This window comes from Lytechinus variegatus, chromosome 1, assembly GCF_018143015.1.
Source record: "Lytechinus variegatus isolate NC3 chromosome 1, Lvar_3.0, whole genome shotgun sequence".
Taxonomy (NCBI): Eukaryota; Metazoa; Echinodermata; class Echinoidea; order Temnopleuroida; family Toxopneustidae; genus Lytechinus; species Lytechinus variegatus.
In genome coordinates this window covers 18,564,605-18,582,121 of record NC_054740.1, presented here as the reverse complement: position 1 = coordinate 18,582,121, position 17,517 = coordinate 18,564,605, and the positions used below count along the sequence as shown (strand labels likewise).

General features: G+C 34.9%; 1 protein-coding gene across 3 annotated transcripts in view; it reads right to left on the bottom strand.

The window, feature by feature from the left end:
• The window catches only part of LOC121408128, a 57,254-nt gene extending 43,501 nt beyond the window's left edge, over positions 1 to 13,753 (bottom strand). Inside the window, exon 1 of one of the 3 annotated variants that reach the window (XM_041599463.1) lies at positions 13,295 to 13,753. In XM_041599463.1, coding sequence (XP_041455397.1) covers positions 13,295 to 13,297 — 3 coding nt within the window. In that variant the 5' untranslated portion in view covers positions 13,298 to 13,753. Of the gene's footprint in view, positions 1 to 290; positions 1,237 to 13,294 lie in introns of those variants that run through there. The other 2 variants (XM_041599470.1, XM_041599458.1) reach the window with 2 other exon arrangements.
• Between the last annotated feature and the right edge of the window lie 3,764 nt (positions 13,754 to 17,517).

Sequence of the window (17,517 nt, the reverse complement as noted above, 5' to 3'; positions counted from 1 at the left end):
ATGATTATTTATACAATAAAATTAGTCAAATATTGGAAAGAGGTAGTGTCATCATGGCATAAAAATAATCAACCCATCGAAAGAGGGAAAATGCTGACTGAAATAGTAATGAAGGATATGTACAGTATACCTAAATATAAAAATACATCCTTGTCATTGAACCTCTGCTTCTGAAGGACAAAATATTGCAAATAAACGATTTGTTTAGTGTTTACCCAGCATCTGAATAAAATTCAGCTTTTGGGCCTGTATTTAGAATAAAATAAGATTAAATAAAACAAACTACTCACATCTTTGGGGCTAAGCAGGAAAGGGTCATAGGCAAACATGAGGAATGAGAAAGCCATCTTTCTGCTAGATTAGTGCGATCTTTCGGCAGAGATGAGTTCGTATCAACGCCATGACACACGGAACACGACACCAACAAAACTAGGAAACTAAACAGCTTTAGAAATCCTCTCTGAACACGTATGTGCATGACATGGAAGACCCAAAGTCATCCAAATCAATCCCGACGTATCGACACGAACATGCCAACGCAAACATGTTTGGGATAGATCGAGGCATATGCCATACATCCATGCACTCTAAACCGAACACTGATAAAAGCATTTCACAATATTTCTCTTCTTTCTCTCTCTCCCTCTCTTGACGATTCTCTCTATAGTTCTGACTGGAAGGAAATGCTCTGCTCTGCGCATGATCCATTCCATCGCTCCTCACTAATGATAGAAACAATATCAGTTGTGGCCTCCTCACTCTGGCTTTTAACTCATATGTATGCAAATGAGCTACAGATAGGCCTGACACAAGAGAAACGTGGGCAGAGAGGGAGAGAGTGAGAAAGTAGTCGAGTTATCTCTGCATGGATCATAGAAATTGATTTTCATACAGACTCCTGAGAGTCGTTTGGTGCTGCGAGTGTGTGAGTGCTATCAGATGGGTATAATGCTGTGTATGTATGGGGAGTTGAGCGGTTATTTTATTTATAGGTTCTGCCTTCTACCATGCCTTGGGGAGGGTGGTATTGTGTAATCTACAAACACCTGAATGATGAGCATTCGTGGCGGATGAGACTGGTCCCTCATCGCCGGTCTGATGTCAATGGTTACCATGGAAACAGGACTGCATCACTGGAATGGTCATTTTGAAGAGTTATAGGAAGGTGATGAAAGAAATTACACCTGCAATCTGATCCACATGAAATTAGGCAAATGACCGAAGTAATGCACAACTATGTATATCCTACAAGTGGCCTATATTCTTCCCGGAGTTGGCTATTATTTATGTTATTAGATTATTATTGTCACATAGATATTAACATACATGTATTATGAACAAACAGCCATTATCTATTATGCATCAAATACAATCTTAAATGAAAAATATATGAAAATGAGATGTCCATTCTATGTCATCCACTTTTTTTACCATGTGGATATCATCAATACCAATGATACGTCAATAATCACATTTGCAAATTCCTATTTGTCAATATCACTGTGCAACAGAAGAGGAGATCAAAGAAGGATTTGATGAAATAAAATAAATATACAGGTACATGTATACATATACATGTAGCTAACATGTGGCAGAGAGAGTGCTGGAGACTGGTAAACTTATGCCACATGAATGCCAATGTGTTGGTTTGTGTACTATTTGCTATTGACTTTCAATCAATTATGAGATATGAAATATGCAGGTAGACTTTGATATACAGGTACATGTTACATGATATATTATATCCTCCATGATACATACAACCACAATAAAGTGTAGTCACCGAACACTACTATGATAAAACAAGACAGTCTACAGGTACATGTATAAAAAATTAAAGGAGGCCATCCTCATCAAGCTAACTGAGCAGTGCTCATTAATGCAATCTATACAATTCATAGATTTTTTTTGTCATTTCAATTTCTATCAATGTCATTTTTCAATGATTTATTCCACTTTGATACATGTATTATAATAATAAAATGTTTATATTTCATGTATGTAATAGTGAATATTTGCAAATATACCTATATTAGCATTAGCAAATTATTAGAACTAGCATTTTCTATAATTTTTTTCTATTTTGGTTCTCAGTATTGCATAGGCGTACTTTATATAAAGTACATGTATGTAGCCGTTCCTTCCTCTCTTTCTCTCTATCCCTCTCTTTCTGTCTGTCCCTCTCTCTCTCTTTCTTACTTGTTCATTTGTTCCTTTTATAATCATAATTTAAAGTTTTTCACTTTTCCCTACACAATAATATGGGTAAAATTAAATTTCAGACTAGTATACTGTTAGGCTATCTTACAAAATACATTTGAAAGCTCCTCCTGTCTGTGATACTTGTAAAGGAAGGATCCACTTAAACACTAGTTTCACTAACCTCATCTTGATAATTGCATTAACATAAATAATTTTGAAGTAATAAGGAAATGACCTTGAAATAATCATTCACAGCTCATACGTAAATTTACTTCAAACAAAAATACTGAATTTTAAATATTTTTGTATATGCTGCAAGCTTCCTCAAATTCTTCAAGGTAGGCTAACATGTTCACTAAATCAGTAACCATAAGTATAACTGATTACCGGTATGTATTCTTCTATTATAGAGGCTATTCAAATGTTATCTTTCATGTCATTAATGTAGTTTAAGATTTCAGCATGTACATACAGTTACAAACAAGTCTAAAGCTTCAAAATTGTCAATTTCAACTATTTTAGTATTATTCACAGCAATTTTCTCAAACTTTGATTCTTCAAATGTTAAACATGCCTTGCATGAAAGCTGATTGTGAAGCTTCCATGTACAAATAAGGCAATAGGAGATACCCAATTCATGCTCATCCTTCTATCATCAATCTCATGCCATCCTAAACCACAAAATACCCCAAAGCTATCAGGAGGGGTAATAAATCCCTCATGGGAACACGAGGATGGTACTCATACCCCCCCCCCCTTCCCAAACTTTGCTGTCCACCAAAATGTCAAAATGCAATGGATGTTGCATCTTTCGACAGGAACATTCCATCAAACCTCTCCTTCATAAACTAGTTTCTTCCTTCCTTTCATTGTCAAAACATTTTAATTTTATAGCCAGTACAATGAAGACTAGTTCCTCAGGAATCATGACTTGCAGCAATGCCATGCTGATGTTTACAGACTTCACCATGTTGATGAGGCGTAGAGAATGAAATGTTCCGAAGCCAAAGGCATATATCGCACATGTAAGCATGGTGGGTGATCTAATTTGCTCTTTACATTGGACCTGATTAGCTGAGTTAGAAAATATGTTGCTCCTGGCATAATTCATGAATGCGTGACATTTTCAGTCACTATTTTTATTCCAGTAGGCAACACTCAAATGAAGAGTTTCATGTTTGACACATAGAATGTATTTTCATTCCTCATATTAAATTGACTTTCTGTCAAACTTGGTTTGATAATAACTTAGAAAAAGAACACATTGTACGGCTATGTGTACTATCCAATGTGCATGCATTCTGTATAAAAATAATGTAAGCAAGTAAAGAACAGACAACTTCAATTTAGATTAAAACATTATTTCCTCAACAAAAAATGCATATAATTGAATATTTCTGCTTGAAAGATGTCTCCAACTTATGTAGTTTTGTGCCAGCAATAAGAATATTTCTCACTGAAAAATAGGGTTTGCATATACTGCTACCCAGAGAAGCTTGTCCCTCTCCTGTAAAGCAGCCTCTTTCCATCAGACTCCCTTTCACATTCACTAAACCTGATCCTGCTTGCTTAATTAATAATCCAAGATATGAATAATATCATCAAAGCTTGAAAAGTCAGGGTTTAAATCCAAAGAGAACTGGTATTCATCAATCCCACGTAATTCAATCTTACCCAGGTACCGGGCGAGATATCCCCCAACATTTGACTAGAGTTCACCTTTCCTCTTAGTCATCTGACAGTCGCTTCTAAAGCTGGTTGATGATCGACCCCTCAGAGAATCAAGGAATGTTTCATGAAAAGTTTTGTCAGTGATGCTATACACTAATTTGCTCTCAGCCAATCAGATTCAAGGATTTGCAGTAGCTTATAACAATATGCAGTGTAAATCAATAACTATGTGTTTCGTGAAAGGCTCCCCTGCTCCCACGTACCGGGACTACGCCGTTTAAGAACTGCCAAGCGTGAAGGGCATCTACGCATCCACCCCCAGATTCAATTTCTCCTCGTGTGGAGCTGGGGCTTCCGCTTTAGAGATGCCGTTGCCGGGTGGAGTCCCGAGCCTAAAGGAAAATATCACTAATTCGGAATCCTCACTAGAGATTGGGAAGTTTTGATGGTTGAGAATTTACATTCAGAGCCTGGACAATTTCAGATTCAGGGAAAAATTAAAGGGTGCTGTTTCACACCTTAAAATGTCAACCTGGCCCTCAGTAAATGAAATTTGGCTTCGATGTACCTACAAACTTTGATTTGGAATGAAAGGAAGTAGAAAATTGGCCCCAAACAAAGTTTTGTTTGACCTTGTCATGTTATACCTTGGTCAGATTCACTCTACAGCGGCCGTAGGGCGAGTCGAAAACAGCCGTTTTATTAATTTTAATTCAAATCACCTACATGCAGCTGGTACAAAAAATGTTAAAACGGCTGTTTTTGACTTGCCGTACGGCCGCCGTAGAGTAAATGTGACCAAGGTATTAATCATTCTTTTCCTATAATGTCTATATCATGTCTTTAAAAAGTATCTAGGTTTTATACAAGTGGGCTATTCCACGGTTACTCACGTTACATTTGGAGACACCTTGACTCATACTTGGACCTGTAACTCCATTATTATTGATAGGAACTAAACATCTTCTTATCACAACAAAGTACACAGTCTGACTATCCTTTGTATAAAAACAAAACTTGGGAAATTTTATTATGCTCCTGGCAAATCTTTGGAATGTGTCGGTTACTCACGTTACATGATTTGGACATGCATTAAATGAAAAGTCGACATAAGTGAAAAGTCTCCTCATGCAAGGCTTTTATGAAAGTTGATCATATCCATTTCAAAGAAGTATATTAGGGAGACAAACTTTGTATATAATTAAAAAAATAAAGAACACATGGTTTTTACTTGGGGTGCAGATAATGTGGTTACTCACGTTACGGTTACTCACGTTACATTTTGTCCATGTATGGTTAACGACACACATGTCATTAAAAAGTCAATAATGTGTGTAAAATTCATTGCTAGGAACATCAAAAAGAGATTTTATACCAAAAATTGGAACAATTGGAGCTTTATTAGGGTGTAGGAGGGAAAGTATGATTTCGCTTACTAATTATGCATAAATTAGCATAATCGCTTAGTACCAATTTGCATGAAATAAATTACTGTATAGTATTGTAGATTATGTCCAAGACAACCTGCACGCAAATTTTCGGCGTGATCGTGCGGCCAATGGCCGAGATCTCAAGAAGGGCCTGGGAGGCCCCCACACCCCCCCCCCCCCGGGCCATATCAACTCCCAAAATACCCTGGTCTAGATAGGGTTACAGGTATAAAGGGCATTCAATGTGTTGTTCAAACACTCTTCGAACACTCGGAAGTTTGGTTAATCAAAACCAAGCCTTACTAATGCACTCTCGCATTGTGAATACTTCTACTAATATTCATTTTTTTGTGTGATTGTATGACTACTGATATTTTGATGAACAAAGAGTCACATCAACGAGGTGTACCCTCATTTTACTTTTAATTAATCAAAAATAACTTCACAACTCACCATGAGACTTAAAACTTGACATCCCACAGAAAATGTTACCTAACTGAATAATTTTTACTGGTTACTCACATTACATGATGGTTACTCACGTTACAAAGTTACTCACGTTACAGTTTTTCTTCATCATTTTTATAAAAAAATTGTACTTTTTAATGATTTTGATAGTCATCACTGTGTCAAAGATTGTTTGAAGGAAGAGAATTTAAAATCACACCAATTAACTGTGAAGAATTTTTCTCTCAGAAAACAAAGTCAGTTTTTTCGGTTACTCACGTTACATCACCTCAACAGGTTGCAATATTCAGTTTTGAATGAGTACTACAAATTTCCTTGAAAAGCTGTTGTGTATTTTAAGTAATTTGACCCTTCTAAACTTCAGAAATATATAAAGTGGTATGTTGTTGCAATAACAAAATGGTAATAAGGCATATTTCATTTTTCACTATTTTTCTTGTATTTTGGTACAAAATGGAAGACACAACTTTTGACCATTTTTTTCCAAATAATACATATGAAAATAAACTTTTTATTTCTTGTTCCTGAAACTATCATGTATGAAGGACTTAAAGTATTAAAAAAATCAAGAAAATATTGAATTTGAATTTTTAAGCTCATGTCCACCAACCTGTGGAATTGCCCAAGTGCAAGTGATAATGATCACCTCATCTCTTTGATGTCACTGTGGTTCATGCTTTTATCATAATAATTAACTGGTTCTTATCTCTGGGGTAAAAATCAGGAAATCTGGGTTGTTTTCAAAGTGAGCTGAATGTCATAATCTACGTCATATTATAAACCACCGTCAATTTCTTATAAAAGTCAAACGATCATGACCCTTAATCTGAGGTGATTCGGCAATAAATCTATAAAATGTGTGACATATTTAGGGATCATTTTGAATTATTTGGTGTATAGGTAATCCTATTAATGATGAGTTCATAGCTGTAGCCAGAGATTCTGGCACAAAGTCTGTGAACTTAGATTATAAATAACAGAATCACATACAATACATGTACCACAAGCATCACCTGGAAGCAAGTTAACACACAGATCTATGAAAAAAAAATTGTATGAAAAATTATTTTGTAATAGCACCAACAATTAATGTTTTATCACAATATTTATGATTTTTTTTTCAAGTAATCAATTAAGCAATATCTAAAAGTACTGGTATAATGCTATGATATTAACAACATAATATCGATCGAATAACATTTCAATGTAATTATTCAGAATGGAGGAAGGATGTGTATGTACCTAAGTATTAAAGTATTAACACAATGCTTAGATCATATTGTCTATAATATGAAAATGAGTTTAATTTCAAACCAGGAAGGAACGTAGAAAGGAAACACCATCTGCTATTTCTGCGAAAGTGAAATATTTCACATCCTTCTCTAGCCAACCCAATATTCTCTCATTTTTCTGTTTAGAAAATTAGAAATATAAGAATGTCCTCAATGACATCACCTACTCTGCATTCATGTGGGCAAATAACAGGCTCTGGCAGAAACAACATAGATGTAGACACCGTTCTCACTACGTTCCTAAAACTAGTTTACTGGAAACTAGTTTAACGCCTAGTGAGAACAGTCGAAGCAGTCTTGGAAACGATCTTCCAAACCAGTTTGGAAAAACCACCTCGCGATGTACATGTAGTTTTCAAGATCGCTTCACCTCGGTAAGCTGGTTTTAGCGCAAGTGAGGACACAACCATTCTTCGGGAAGCGATCTTCGCACATTTTGAGCATGCAACAAGATCGCTTTACGTGAAGTATTTTGAAAACCACTTTCGTGTGATCAAGTGGTAACGCTAGCAAAGCGATCTTCCAAACTGGTTTCCTCAACCGGTTTCCAGTAAACTAGTTTTAGAAAGTGTAATGAGAATGGCCTCACACATGTAGAAGAGGATATCTATATTCTGTACTACAGACCATAACTACCCATTAAAAACCATAGATATCGATTTAAAGCAGACTTGTTTTTAGTTCATGATTTGATGGACTAATCCTCTATCTAATGACAGGAAACTGGTTTTCTGATTCATCAGAGCTGATAATAACAGGGACAGGTACAAACCGTGCACACAATCAAGGACTAAAAACATGACACTATAATTGCTCATAATATTGTTGCATTACCAACACAATGGACAACATCAGACATTCAAAGGTATCTCTAATTGACTTTACAATACATCAGTGAAACTGTAGTGTAGTTCATGAAAGTTTAGGCAAAAATTACGCATACTAATTCAAACTGAAAGTGACTTGTTCTATTTGTTAGATCTCTTGGCAATCCCTGCCATAGTAAAATGTGTAAGAGTAAGGGATCATGAACATAATTTATATTATGTATCATGAATCAATATCACAATGGAACAGTGAGGGATCAACCTTACTGATGAATATTCATATCTAAAAAAAAAAACAAAGAGAAAGATGAAAAATTTCCACAGGACAAACAATACGCAAAGGTAGACCATGAAACCTTCACTTCTACGAAAGCTCACAGCATGTTGTGATCTGTCATTTCCCTCGTCACTTCCTGAATCTTTACTCCTTGCTTGTCTCGCCTCTCACTTTCTATACCATTATCGAAACTTATCTTATCACATTAGCACTTATATATTTCTATTCTCTGATCTCAAAAGAGAAAAAATAGCAGTCAAGGTTTACAATCTTGAAGTACAGTATATACTAGGCCTACTTGTATACATCCTTGGGTTCCACTTAGATTTTATCCAAGATGGGGTCTAAACTAAGATCTATTATTTTGCAATGTAATTTCAATTATAATACATGTATAATCAGACACCATTTATGAAGAATAAACACTTCCTGAATTATTGATCAAAATCAAACACTTCCTTAATTATTCATTAATTTCTAATAGCAAATCAATCTGAATGTGGTTATAAAGAACATTATGATGTACTATGATATTTACTGAACATACCATGAATTGTAAACTATGGCCTTCAATTAAAAGATTATTCTCTAATAGGCTAACTCAAAACACTGATCAAACAAATTATTCCACCATATTACAGTGTGTTTCCTCTTCAATTAAAAAGAGAAACTTATTATATAATACTGCCCCCTGTTGCCTACTGGTTCCTAGAAAATTTAGTAGATGGAATAGTTATAAAATATCCTTTTTGGTGTCTGTTTTCTTTATTATATACCCGGGAAAGCCACTTACATTGACAAGTGGATACCACGCACGACCTAAAAAACGCGTAAAAAGGATGTCTTTTTCACGATAAGGTATGTTACGTAAGTAACGTGATAAGGGTGTCAAAAACACAAAAAATAAGGAAAAAAGGGTATCTATTTCGCTAGGAAAATTACGTGTTTAGGGTCGAACTTGCGGGGATGATAAAACAAAATTAAAATGTTTTATAAAGGATGTCCTTTTTCCCCCAACACTTTGTGTTTAGAGTCCGATTTGCGCGAGGTGTAGAAGGTGGGGTCTTACTAAACCAAATAAGGTAAAGCCGACGACCGAAGGACCCGTAACAATAAATCATTCCTGTACTTGTTTAGGGGTTCAATTCAGGGAATATTTGCCAAGAGTATCGTTTTGTTTCCAATACTTGTTAAGGGTAGGGTTTCACATGCCAATACTTGTTAAGGGTGCATTTTCATAATATGGAAATTACATGTTTAGGGTGCTTTTCGAGACCCCATGGTCGTGCATGGTATCCACTCGTGAATGGAAGTGCCCACCCACCCCCGATTATATACAGCAAACCCAAAGACATATGACGTAGGATAAGCACTGATGAGAGAATAGCCCTGTTTTCTTGTATAATGGCCATTATCTGGTAAAGGAAATGGACGAGATTACATATCCTTCAACAGGATGTGGAACCATGTATATCAGGATATGGATAGGAAGGGGGGATATCCCCCTATACATGCGTTAATCCTCCCTCTTCTCATGTCCATAGGAAGCAATGTATAATTCACCCTACAGGGTGTACAATTCTAACTTCCACTGGCAATGGACTTGATCTAGGTATAGGATATGATGTAGCATATTATCTTGTCATCATCGAGGTTATAGGTTTATTGTTGTATTTTACCAACGAGGTCTCTAAATCATTGTCTTTCACTATAGTTTCAGAACACATTGTATGCTCCTTGACACAGATGGCCTATTAAATACATATACAAGGTCTTTGATTTAAACTGGTTTAACAAAACCAAAATATAGTGGCTTTCAGCACAGGATATGTTTACAGAGTTTTTGAATATGCAATACAGTCTTTATAATATCAGTCCCTGAATTTCATATTATCATATGTGTTTTAATTTTATTTTTATTTCTCTCTTTTCTATTATTACTTTTTTACTTCTGATATTCATTCTGCGTCTCTTTCCTCCTATTATTTATTCCTTTATCTCGTTTTTGTCATTCTTATTTTCCATAAAATTTTAAACACTGTTTTCTATGGGCAGTGAAAATGGTTATTTGAATAAATACCTGTATTATGAGTGCAATAGATGAAAAGGGGACATTCACTGAGATCTGTTGAAATCTATTCAGTTTTAAAAGCATAGCTACATGTACAATGGATGTGTGACAAAAAGATGTATAAATTGACAAAACAGGAAACTGTGTTCAATATATTGATAAATTTCCTTTCCACATGATGTACTTGAACATTGAATAACAGGAAAGTGGGAGATTGAATCTCAATTCTATAACAATAATGATGGATGGCACGACAGTGATACATACGTAAACTGCCCTACAATGTAGTACTACAGTATATCTCAATATTATCATGTTTTCATTAAAAGTATTGTACTAAGTACTTACAGCAAAGGAGAATTGAATGATAGTGTGTATTCAGAATGATTAAGATGGAAAGGAATATGCTAAAAAGAAATACATGAAATGAGTTCTTTATGCATTTCAGCACATTTGTGGTTATGCCAAATCTAATGCAAGTGATGCATGCATTATTTTATTTATCATGGTATTTGTTTCAAATGAAACTATGAAAGGATAGCATACTTTCAAACTACATATACTACTATATTTTTGTGTGTGTCTAGTACTATACAAATCTTTACACTCTCATAGAGACTTTGGTGTTAGTATGAAACCAGGTAACCCTCTGACGAGCAGACTAGAGAGATGTATAGATTTTCTATTGGGAGGGGAAAGTAATCTCTAAGCTATAGTAAATTCAAATTCAAATTATATTCCACATCTCTTAAAAAGTAAAAAGTGTAAATAGAACTTTCGCTCATTAAAAGTGCATGCAAATATTGCGACACATTTCAAAACATAAATTACTCATTTATTGAAATTACATTACATGGAGGGTATCAATATTCCTTTTTGGAATTAACATCATGAAAACAGCTCATTAAACGAAATGAACATTGACCCCTTTTCTAATGACTCTTCCAAAGTCAAGGCTCAAAACACAAAGTCATAACACACCCAGGTGTTTCTATACTCAGCACAGTCAAATGACCTTCATTATAAAGTATCAAAATAATGGGAGAAACAAAAATATAACAGATTATACTTTTGCAGTTACTTGAACTTTTACTGATTTTACATTTCATTTGGACTTTAATTTCAGGATATATTGAAATGAAGAATTTGCAGTGACAAAGTGACAAAATTTTGACAAATCTGTCTATAATCCAAGTTGTCTTTGTGATACTTGATATTTCCAGGGTGTTTTTTACACTTTAATTTTCAAGAAAATCTGAAATATTTTGAATGTCAAGAAGCTACATCATACCGCTGAGATATACCACAATATTACATGTACGTGCCAAAAGTAGCACCATAAAATCAGTAACCATGTATTATACAACGTATACACAATGAATCAATATGGATCTCCCCATGGTGTTTACTTATAGTAATAATGTGGTACTTCCACATTTTGAATAAGCAAACAAAAAATTCAAGGAATTCTATACAAATTTCTAGCCCAATAATCACAAATGATTCAAAATATGACTCATCATGAAATTATTTGTTCATCATTTAGGAGCATAAGTTCTGGTGAGACTAGTCTTGAGGACGCAATGATGATGATTTTTTTAGATATGTCTTACATTTCTTCATCATTGACGTCTTGACACTCTCTCCATAATGCCTTCAGCGAACGACCAAAACAAAGATGGATTTCCCCCAAAAATCCATCTTTTTAAACCGAAATGACTAGAATTTTGTTAATTTTATTAATTCTTACACCTTCCTACGCCTAATGCGTAGGAAGGTTTTAAATATTACTTTAAAAAATGTAAAAAAATGAAGATTTCTTACCCAACTGATGCCGCGTAGACCTCTCGTTCCACATGTAAACAACGGAAATACAATAGCGTCGACCCTTGAACCGCTTATGTATGACGTACTTCCGGAAAGCAATGCCGTCTTAACGAACAATTTAGAGATAAAAAATCTTATTTAACAAATATCAAAATTATTTCGTGATCATAAATAATTTATATATATTAATATGAATTATTTATGATCACGAAATAAATTTTACTATTTGTTAAATAAGATTTTTTATCTCTAAATTGTTCGTTAAGACGGCATTGCTTTCCGGAAGTACGTCATACATAAGCGGTTCAAGGGTCGACGCTATTGTATTTCCGTTGTTTACATGTGGAACGAGAGGTCTACGCGGCATCAGTTAGGTAAGAAATCTTCATTTTTTTACATTTTTTTAAAGTAATATTTAAAACCTTCCTACGCATTAGGCGTAGGAAGGTGTAAGAATTAATAAAATTAACAAAATTCTAGTCATTTCGGTTTAAAAAGATGGATTTTGGGGGGAAATCCATCTTTGTTTTGGTCGTTCGCTGAAGGCATTATGGAGAGAGTGTCAAGACGTCAATGATGAAGAAATGTAAGACATATCTAAAAAAATCATCATCATTGCGTCCTCAAGACTAGGTGAGACATGGTTTACTGCACCATTTGGTCCCAATAATCATCGATATTGTTGGTAAATGATGGGAAATTTTTATATTTCAGGGACTCCTGTCTGGCATATATAGCAGGTGTTCTGCATCACATATCACCAGGCCCCGGCACCAGGCCATAATGTTTGTATAAACACACCTTCCATCAGGTTAACATCTTGGCTCAAGTTCAGATTAAACACATCCATGTTGTGACAATATTCGGTAGAATTACTTCCAACAAAGACATAAAAACAAATTTAAGAATAAAAAAATAAATCCTTTGTGAGGAAATTTACTGATATACATCAAAATACACACAGAATGGGTGAAATTCAAATCAATTACGTAAAGAAGCAAAAACTGCACTTCAATGAGTATACAGTATGAGCTCCATGGCATAAGGTGGAATATTATATAGTATGATAATCCTGAAAATGATTCTTGCAATTTAGGCCTTTAATAATCTGAACCATATTTATATACTGCAATCCTAATGCAGTGTACAGCAAAAAAATATACCATAAAAAAGTATCTATTGCACTGCACTGATACTCTTTTCCCTGTCTAAGCTGTTTATACACTTACCATCTTGCATGCCCTGTACTTCACCCCTTGGGAGGGGGCAAATCCAAAGTGAAAGTCTTAAAGAAACTCAATATTTACTTCCAACACACTATAAGATGGATTCCTACCATTCACAAGTTCACAATATAATCCTTATATAATCACAACACGATCCAGTAACTATATACCGGTATATAAATCCTACGTCAGATATGCAACATAAAACTCAAACCCGACTTCTTGCAGGTACCGGTCTGCACTGTCTGACAAAGTTTGTTGGTGAGGAACTCCCAAACTGTACCAGTGCTAAGTCCATTGAATACTTCCTTTCGGGGTGTCTCGTTAGTGTGTGTTTGGTCCACGTGTATCCCTCATACACATACAACACTAATAACACACACACAGTGATATTACTGGTATCCATGCACTTAGCTTATCAGTGCGTAACTGTTGGGTTAAGAGTGTGATAAGGGGCACTCAACTGCACCGGGATGCATAGATGAGGGGGATCAACTTTTGGTTTGTTTATGGTGGAAGCTTTCATAAGACCAACAATTTAGGACTAAACAGGTATTGTCGGACTCCTTGGAATGCCTTTGTGTCAGAACAGTTAGGGGAAGGAAAGATTGCTTTAAATGGTTGGGGGATTTGTCAGATTGAGGTTTAGAAGGTGATATCAGACATCAAAGTGAGGATTAATTAAGATGAGAACGGTTAATGTTACTTCATCTACTGCATACCTGACATACCAGAAAGGCAGTGTCATAATATTCTGGATCTCTCACCTGAGGTCTACAAAATTTAATAAACATATTTTGTGGGATAATAATCAAAATAATTTTTCAAACAGTATTGCATATATGGCTGGGTTTTTCTTTGTATTCTTTGTGGAGCGTTGTGGCCCAGTGGATAAGTCTTCTGACTTTGAAACAGAGGGTCGTGGGTTCGAATCCCAGCCATGGCGTAATTTCCTTCAGCAAGAAATTTATCCACATTGTGTTGCACTCGACCCAGGTGAGGTGAATGGGTACCTGGCAGGATTAATACTATGAATGCATGAGCGCTGAGAGGCAGCTCGAGCTAAAGCCGAGGTAATAATAATAACAACGCGCCTCGGAATAGAATATTTCTAGATAGATGGCGCTATATAAATGCCTATTATTATTATTATTATTCAAGTAGGCTATACAATATGTGAGTATACAATACAAATTTGGTGTAAAAGCCCTATATTATGAAACAATTATACTTGCCCTATTCTATGAAACTATTATACTTGCATAGTCCCTATTTAAGTAGCATATTTTCTGTATAAGTGCCTCCCCTTCTACATGTTCAAAAAAGGGCACTCTCAAAACTGATCAGAAGAAAAAAAAAAGATCTTGCATTACAACTATATAACTACATATATTACTAAGAAGTAAGAACACTGAAAACTATATATGAATTGGATCATAAAATCTATATTAACTTCATAACATAAATCATATACTGTGTACATTTACTATAAAACACTTATATGAACATGAGCACGGTACATGCATTGTATACAGAAGGATGTTGCTATGGAGACCATAGAAGCTTTGTATTCCATATTCCAGTGAATTAAATTACATGATTGGTTCTTTCGATCTATTGATACCCGCAGAACGCATCAGCTTATACGTGGATGTTGCCATGACGTTTTCCTTATAAAAATTAATTTAACCCTGCAGACTGATATTGATTTCATGTACACACTGGAATGTAGCGTACATCAAATCACCACGTTAATTATCTATTCTAAAATTACAATTTAAAATCAGCAGGTTTTTTTTTCAAATAACAGCTTCTAATAAAACTCATTTTATGAATAACGGCAATGCAGAGGACTTATTTCTATACAGTCAATATATCATATTAAGAGCATTCCATACTGTATGATGCGGTGAGGCAAACTATACATAGGAAAAAATGTTGTTTGCGAATATAGGATACTTTGTGGCTAAAAGTGACCTTTTTCTCAACCCTATCACCCATGTAAAAAAAAAACTATTTGCACCCCAAAATGAGATCATCCAACCACATAAAAATTTTGGAAGAGACAAAACCTAAAACAAAATCAGGTTTCCTCTCTCAAAATTTTGGACGCTGTTAAACCAGTGAATTGTCCCTGGTTAACGGTGGTTAGATCAGCATAAATGTAGGTTAATGCAATAATCTTTTAAAGCTAAAATATGATCCCTTCATCTAACTTTACCAAAGGTATTTTAGTTAATATAACAAGCCGAGATGTCATCATAACCACCACTCCTCTATCTAAAAATGCAGCAAAACAAAATAAACAAATGCTACGCAAATGAAGATACAGTAAAAACAAAAACAAAAAGTTTAGAGATTTCTAATATTGGACTTCAAAATCTACTTCTACATGTAGAGAACATTGTTTGTGCCATTCATTTTTTTCTGCATTTCCCATTTCAACCAGTATTAAATATTTTGATATGCAACACACTAATATCCATTGTACTGATTTTAATTTGGCCTATAAGTGATTTGAAATATTTGACTGACGTCTGGCTTGCACAGAGGAAATAATCAAAATAATTTATGGGAATATTTGATAATCTAATTCTTCCTGTAGCCTCTGTGAATAAATAAATAAAACTGAGGTCAACTTCTCTCATGGGTTAAAAACCTGACAAAGAGGTATGATTCTAACTGCAAGATGAGTATTTATTTTATTGGCTCCAACAAATATATTTGCCAACTAAACTATGAAAGCCAAATAGTTTATATCCACTTGAGGGGAATTCCCAAACATTTTATTTTTCAAAGAGATAGGAAAACAGGGTCAAATTGTTTTCCCTTTTCATGAAAATAGGTCATGTTGTAAGGACACAGCTTGCAGATCAGACAATCAGTCTCAAAGTATATCATTCTAGAATCATTCTTTTTTTTCATTTTAGTAGAGCGAGCAAAACTCATATCTGTCACCGCCCTGCTTTAACAAATTTAGCATCTGTCACAACCTCACTTCATTCAGAAAAAAGTAGGCATATCCGTTCCTTCGTTTCTCACAAGAAGCATAAAATTTGGCAAGTCCCTTGATTAAATATGTTAATTCCTGTGTGAATGAAAGGAACCAGAGTTACAAACATGTAGATACAACCCCTACGATAGCCTAGATTCCCTGCGCTCCTAGCTCTAAATATTTATCTTTAATTTTCATCGCATGTTTTTCCTCGGGTCTTGACATAAACATGGCACCGTGGTATTGCTCTTGATCTCTCTTTCCAGTGAGGGAGCACTAGCCAACATCTCATACAGCCTCGTATCCTATTCCTTCTCCAAAGAAATGAATGAATTGAAATCAAAATGTATAAAATTTTGTTATATGGATCCAAAGGACTATTTACTGTTATGAATGTCTAAATAGGTATCAGGCTCCAATGAAATCTAAGCATATTTAAACTACTACTACTTCTACTACTACTACTACACACACACAACACAAAACACACTTCATGCAGAGCCCTGGCACCATTGTTCACGACCTATCTGTCATTTATCAAAAGAAAGTAAATTCTTTATTTCAGACCTTTAAGTACTCTGCTGTACATGTTTATCCATGGCAATTCTAGCTCCAATTATGATTAAAAAATACTCCATGATCACAAAATATACTTTTCAGTTTCCACCTCTGTCGACTGTGAATGGTCACGTTTCCCATTATTCTACTTTGAAGTCTCTGATCTCCATGATGGAAAGATACAATGTACACAGTTTACAACATACTTCCCAATATTATAGAAAACTTCAGCGATTGGGCACAATCACACAAAATTATTCCAAGAACACTGGAGGCCGTACCTTCAGTATTACGAGCCAGAACTCCACAGAACAGATAAACGGGTCAATTTTGAAAATCTGAAGCGGCAATCTACAGAGAAACATTGTCTGGTATTGTGTGATTCCGTGAAATGATATTGATTTATTTCTTTCATGAATGATAGATCTAGATATGGTTGGGCATACTGAAGGTGATTGAGGTATAGTGAAAAGCATAAGAATCAATCAATAACCAACCAAGCGGTGCACTCATTCATCTATCAAATATCTGATTTTATGTCTACTGATTGTGTCAAAACAGACTGTTCATTTTTATTCCAGTTTAGTTATATTGCATCATTCAAAAGAATGAAAGATGAAAAGAAGACAGAGTAAAAGAAAAGATGGGAGAAAATTATAAAAGATGAGAAAAA